The sequence below is a fragment of the Atta cephalotes genome, assembly GCF_000143395.1.
Source record: "Atta cephalotes unplaced genomic scaffold scaffold00003, whole genome shotgun sequence".
In the NCBI taxonomy this organism is placed as follows: Eukaryota; Metazoa; Arthropoda; class Insecta; order Hymenoptera; family Formicidae; genus Atta; species Atta cephalotes.
The window spans coordinates 5,306,933-5,314,403 of record NW_012130067.1 but is presented as its reverse complement, the minus strand read 5'-3'; the positions used below and the strand labels follow the sequence as shown (position 1 = coordinate 5,314,403).

At 31.5% G+C, this 7,471-nt stretch overlaps 1 protein-coding gene across 1 annotated transcript; it reads left to right on the top strand.

Moving 5' to 3' along the window:
- On the top strand, positions 1-1,862 carry LOC105625769 (venom allergen 3-like). The gene is made up of 3 exons (XM_012207089.1): positions 1-141; positions 234-318; positions 1,723-1,862. Exons 1-3 carry the CDS (start codon positions 1-3, stop codon positions 1,860-1,862), a joined length of 366 nt encoding a protein of 121 aa, XP_012062479.1.
- The last annotated feature ends 5,609 nt before the right edge of the window (positions 1,863-7,471 follow it).

Genomic DNA, 7,471 nt, shown 5'->3' with positions numbered 1-7,471 from the left:
ATGGTGAACAACGACCTCGGTGAAGAGGATATCGAGGAAGTGCTCGAGAGTCATAATCGTTATCGCGTTGTCATTGCGAACGGCAAGGAGAGTCGCGGAAATCCCGGGCCGCAGCCCGCCGCAAGGACCATGATGGAATTGGTAGAAAAATCGACGGAACACGCGCGACGCGATATTTAATCATTTATCCCGGGGATGGTGGACGACGTCTGAAGTGTCATTTGTTTCGACAGATCTGGGACGACGAACTTGCCGTTATAGCTCGTCGATGGGCGCTGCAGTGCAAGCTCTTCGAGAAGGATCAGTGCCGAGATGTTGGCAAGTAACTCCGACGGATATATCTCATTTTTCATCCCTCCCTTTTGCCCGTGCCGTTATTTTTCAATATCCAATAACCCATGCAGATGCGAAATTGTTTTACCGATACAACCACTGAAACGCATGTGTATACAGCATTGTGAGAATGTAAGACCGCACAGTTCCGATTCTCTGATTCTCTAATCGACAGCTTGCGGATTTGGTTTAAAGTTTATTTGGAGCTCATAGATTTCAGTGATATATAAATTTCGGTGATATAAAAATATGCGAAAGTATATTTATAAAAGAATAAAAATAAAAAAAGAATAAGAATAAAAATACGACAATTGGCGAAAATATCTTCGAAATAATTAATATGAAACTCTTCAAATATTTTCTTATAATAATTTCTTATAATATATTTCAATATCTGCGAAATTAGATAAACGAGTAAAAGTTTTATTCGGGGTTTTATAAGAAAAAACTGTGAGTAATCTTGTGTATTTCAGGAATTATTCATTAATTTAAAAGCAAACGCTATACGAGATCAAAGTGCATTATACATTTTATAGGATCTGTAAAAATATCACCACATTCTATCAATATAAAAAAAATATTGACAATTCCAGTAGCACTCTTTTAATAATTCTACAGTTCCTTATGAAAATTCCCTAAAAAAAAGTTCCGCATTCTTTATATTAAAAAACCAAAATTAAAAAAATACAGTACCAATTTCGAGAAATTGAGAACGACACCTTTCTTCTAAAGTACAAATAAAGATAAATATTTCTATTTCGACTTCAGTTCACATTAGTATTACGCGAGTTTTATCAACACATGTAACATGAAAACAAAATTTCAATAGTTATTATATTTTTAATATACTTTAAATATAGAAGTTAGCACGTTTGAAAAAAAAATGTTATGCTGATAATTTATCAGCATAACATTAATAATTAATTTTTATCGCAATTCCCCAGCGATATTTCTCGTTAATTTTCTTGCAAAATTCTATGCCCTATAAACATTTATAATCAGAGTTCTGACGGTTATATATTTTTAAATAATTTTAATATTTTCAATTTTGAGTTTTTAAAATATAAAAAATGCGTTCTTTTATTATTTTTATAAACAACTGTAAAACTATAAAAAATGATATTATAACTGTCATTATTTTTTTATTAATTATTTCATTATTATTTTATTATTAATAGAATTGTGACTAACTTCGCAGACTCTCTTTTATATATGTTTCACCAATGTGAATTAACTTTAATCTCGGTTCAATTTATATTTCATCTTTTTCTAACTCTTAGAATTAAAAAAAAAAGAATAATAATATATAATATAATAATAATTCGAACCGAGATTAAAGTTAATCTACAGATACAAGTAAATATTACTGAAACAAATCGATTGTTGTAGAACGATTTCGAGTGTGGCAGAACGTAAATGTACTCAACATGGACATCGTAAAAAATAGCACGAGTAGGGAAAGAATTCACTTTCATATTACATCGTGGTATGACGAGGTAGAAGACTTCGACAACGCGGAAGTCGGGTAAAAGTCGAAAGTGCACATAGTTATATACATAGAATGTACAGGATGTTCCATATCTAGCGAGATATCTGTCATTTATATGGATTGTCTGACCAATTAATTTTTGATGAATTGAAAGATCATTTATTATTCGCCACAAATTTTCAATTTTTAATAATAAATATCTTTTTCACTTATTGATCGTTGGCAACTTTTAAATTTTTTATTAAAATAAAATTTATTTAAAATCAAATTAAAAATATTTCCATTATCTGTTCAAACATTTGAGTTTCCGAAAAACGCGCTATTTTTAATCATTTGTAATTAAAAAATTAATTATCAGGACGTTATTGTTAAAAAAAAAATTGATTCTACGATAGTCAAAGACTCCATAAATGGAAAATAACTGGCTATCTATGGGATATACTGTATACGCAAATTACACGTCAAAGATCGTCGCGAACACATGCACGCTTCCCTTATGTGTATCTAGGTCGATAGTAACGCGTGCACGAATCGCGATGCTGTCGAGAGAAAGGTACAATGGCTCGAGTCGAGTTGATCGGAACGATTCCTTTGTGCTGAGAGACTCTACTATCCCTTTGTGAATGGTCGATGTTCGACCCGGCGCAGCGTGTAGACACACAGTTAACTCGCTCCCCCGAATTTTGGGGGAAGGTTTGCAGTCACCACTCTATTCTTCGCTTTCCTTCGTCTCCCTCTCGCCTTTTCGCAAGCCTTTATTTCATTCCACGTATCCACCAACCTCGTCTCTGCTTTCGCTCGCGAGTACCCTCGTGGGAGTTAGTGCTGATTTTAAAAATCTCGATTCCATCAAATGGAAAACTTTCACGCTCTGTCTTTATCATTCCTTCGTGAATCAAATAAAATTAAAAAAAATAGAATAAACTAATAAAGTTTCAAATATACCTATATCTGTATCTTTATTTCATTTTTAATATAAAAATTTCTTGAACGTATAATAGAATTTATAAAATATTTGCTTGTAGCATTTTATTTCAATAGCGAGAGGAATATAAAATTTGTAATAAATATAATAAATCGCCGAAATAGTTGTAAAATATAGTTGTAAAAATATTTCATATTTATAATTTTATGTTTATATTTATTAAAAAATGAACAAGAAGTTAGCAATTTTTTTCTAAATTCTTTGGAGAGGAATTTTAAACTCTAAAAAGTGAAAATTCAGCCAGTCTTGAAAAAAGGATCTCATTCTTTAGAATGAGATTCCACTCTCCAAAGAATTTGAAGAATTAGTATATAGTTTTGAAAAAAATAATTTATTTCAAAGAGAGATTAATATTAATGCTAACGCACACCCACGTGTCTTGTACTATTTGCTCTTCTTGGCTCTCTGAGCAACAGTTCGTTTCGATCACCATTTAAAGCCGGTACTGCGAGAGGTTTACAGGCATTGGAGGACGAAGAAGAGAGGAATGAAGCGACTTGACCGTCGGAGAAAATGACCGAAGACCGATTGTATGGAACAGAGGATGAAAATAGAGGAATAGCGGATGGTTCTTCTTCTGTCGCTGGGAACAATCAAAATCGCGTATTCTCTCGGTAAATTGGAAATCGAGAGTGCTATTGTACCGGTCTAAATTACTCGATAGTCCAGTATACACGGATCCCCCAGCAGCTATAAACGAGCCTCTGTCGTTTTATTTCGGTCTGATAGAAAAAAAAGGTTTCAATTTCCTACAGGACACATGAAAATGCGATACAATCAGACTTCGAACTTTAACCTTGTAAAGTGTGCTCGAAAGAGAGCTGTACAAAAACGTATTACCTCTATCGCTTTTTTTTATATCTATAACTTTTATATCTATAACTTTTTATGCCAAATTTTATCCGAATATGTTTGCTAAGAGAATTGGTAAAAGAAATTTATAAATACAAAAATATTGATTATTCAAAAATATTAGTAATAAAAAGAGAGCTTTCAAATATAAATTTTACAGCATTTTTTAAGACAATATGTGTTAGAATTATCATATATGCTCAAACAAAATCTCAATTAATTTTATATTTCTTCGTAAAATTTAATTTTAATAATTTGATTTCACAACTTTCAAGATAAATTTATAAGATGCGAGTTAATCTTTCGAATCTTTTCATAAATTGAGATGCTCTCGAATCATACGAGAGCATCTCAATTTATGAAAAGATCTATCCTAATTCAAGTTGCGTCAATGGAAAGGGCTTGAGGCCCGAGATTGACTGCCATCCACCTTAATTCAGTCCAGTTAATCGTACCTTTCAGACTAGTGAACTATTCTAACACGGCGTGGCAACTCTCCTCTTACATTCCCCTCGCATCGGCGACGTTCATTTACGTAGGTTGCGGCCGCGCGATTTACACGCTCGACTTGAGCAAGACCGCGATGGCGCCAGGCGGGTTTGGGAATCAGGTCGAAGTACTCGTGTGTAATTACGGACCCGTCGATCGCACAGCATCCCAGCTCTACACGCTCGGCCGACCAGGCCTGTGCCCGCTTGGAACCTTCCTCAGCGACCGTTACCTGTCTCTCTGCAGTAAGTACAAGTTTTCATGTTACGAGAACTCGAAGCTTAGCTTTTTCATAAAAGATAAACAGATTTCGGCAGAAGGTAACAAAAAAGTTAATGCTTTAGAAAATAGATGGGAAATATGAATTATTTAAATTGATTATTTTTTAAACACAATTTTTCAATACAAATAATAACAGTGATTATATGATTTAGCGAGTGTTATTTGTGCATGTAAGTGTATACAGACTGTTTAAGTAAATAGAGTACTCGTAAACTAGTAATTGAGAAGAGAGTAATTTTACATTAAAAAATAAATTGAAAATGTAGAATAAAATTTTGTCACATTAGGCTTTGTTTTCAAGAGAATTGATTTTAAATGTTCGCCGAGTGCATTTAACTGTCTCGATTTGATGAATCTCGTGAACTATTATCTCCATTCATATTTGTATTTATTATCGTATTGATAATCGGAAATAGGATATTCGCATACGATAAATTTTATTACTTTATAAATTATTGAAAATGCTTCATTCTGTCGAATACACAACTTTAAAGTAAATTTCTATGAATACTTTCTAACTGTTCTTTAATTAAATCTACCAGGCGAATATTTAAAGTTGATTTTCTTAAAAATAAAACCTTATATAAAAAATTTTATTCAATTATTTTTCGACTTATTTTTTCATGTAGAATCACTTCCTTCTCAATTGTAGGTTCTACTAGTTCATATATGTATTCAATATATATTCAAATAATTCATATAATATTAATGAAAAATGCGCAAGACGTCTTGTACACTCTAAATTTGGGGGAGTGAAATTTCACTTCAAGAAAAGTGATAGTTACGCCGGTAAGAGTGAATTACTTCAAAGAATTTCCTAAAAGGTCAACTTTAATATCTCGCTTTGCGAGCAACGCTTTTTTCTACCAGATTCATTCATTTTGTGCAAAAATACATCAAATATCTAATTTCAAAATTTGGATATAGAAGAGCTAAACTTGACATTTACCGGAATGAAATTTCTTTACCAAAGTGAAATTATTTATTCTCTGCAGAGATTAAAAATTGACTCTTGCTTGGAGCGATTCTTCACTCTCTAATGCTCGTGTCACATTACATATTGGAGATTGCGAATTAAATTAATTAGAATTCGATCAATCAGATAATTTTAATTTTAAACTATTTCGTTCTAATTGATTAAATTTTAATTCTCAATTCGCAATCTTCAATCTCCAATGCGTAGTATAAAGAGAATGAAAATTTCACTTCTGCACAACTACCACTCAGAAGTGAAACTCCATTTCCTAAAATTTAAAGTGTAAGATTTAACATTAACAAATTTTGATAATCCTTATTCGGCAATACTACTGTTTGCAAATCTCAAATGCGAGGTTCGACATCACTGTCATCACGTTGTCTGCCTATGAACGTTCGTTACTACTTATTTACGATTGAACACTTAAACAAGACGGTTATCCGTAGATTTGCCGCTTCGATCGTTACGAGACACGCAACCACTCGGTTAATCCTTAAGCATCAAAGCTCGTTTATCTTTATCGGTGTTTCTGACAATGAGCCTCAGATGCCGGGGGCACTTTTGTGTAACAAGATTACTTTTGTTGGCAAAAGGAAAAAATTTTTCTCTCGCCATTAATACTTACTGATCCGTCTTTCAATACGTATTTCTGTGATCATATTTTTATATATTTTTTATATGCATTAATTTTATGCATTATTAGATAAGCATGTAATTTAACATTAAATTTAATAAAAGAGAATATAAAATTTATGAAAAGAGAGGGAAATAATATTCAATAAATATGATTATCAGAATAGAAAGTTTTTTGCTATCATATTTTTTTTATAAAAAGTATTTTATAATTATTTTTATTTTATCGCGTTTTTTGTTAATTGAGGCATAATTTTAAGTATCATTACGTATATTATTTTATTTTTTATTTTTGAATTATTGGCCCATAGATATATAAAACGTCTGCATTGCAGTTTATGCGATTAGAACGGAGGGAACAAAGTTATCTTTCATTATCGCGTATATCTCCTATCATGTTGATCACATTAATCAACCGAACGAAACCAGGTTAAGGTCCGTCAATGTGGATCAACGTTTTCGTATTCATTCTCAGATGATATGCTCAGAATGAAATAGTAATTAATGCCGAGTAATCTTGCTTTACTAAAATGTAAAAAAAAAACGATAGCTACTTTTTTGGACGATCAGCGCAGCTCTTGTCATAGCGATGTCGTAGTGATTATTCATCCCTTTTTGAACACCAAGAGCCTGACATAAGAATGATGGATCGACTAATATTACCGAAAAGGACACATCGACCGTTCCCCGATAATAATTTAGACGTTTTCATTCTTCCCACGTAACATGTTTCCGAAAAATTATCCCGTAAATAAATTTATAGATGTCCCAGAGAACCTAGACGTATTCTTTATAGACGAAATATGTTGGAAGTCAAACTAAAGAGAATTATTCTAACATAAAAAACGTATCATATTTTTTTCATTTCCGATTAAAATGTGTAATTAAGATATTTTTTAATTTTAAGAATATGAAATACACTGAGAGAAAAATGTATTAAATTTAAATAAATATTTGTTTGAATAGTGTTGAATATTTATTAAATGTAAATATATTATATTTATTTGATGCAAGAATAAAAAAATTAATTTGATATAACTATTTTTTATTTTACAAATATTTATTTTTCATAAATAAACATTATTATAATATTTATATTAGTACTATGATTTAAACAATTACTTATTCAAATTTAATTATATTTTCTCTCGGAGTATGTAACTGAAGAAATATTATTTTGTAATCTTGAAATTCTAGACACTGATATATATGTTACTTCATTTAGGAACGATACAAGATTCGCCATTTTCGGGCAAATTAAGCCGAAGATCGCAAGTAAGAAATGAGCAACAGATAAACAATCGTACATCTTCTGCTGTCTATATTACCTCTCTGAGTCAGCTATTGTTATTCTGTACAATATCGCTATACTTAACGGTGCGATTATTGTTATATCATAGATAAGCTAAACATCATTTAAAGATAATCTAAA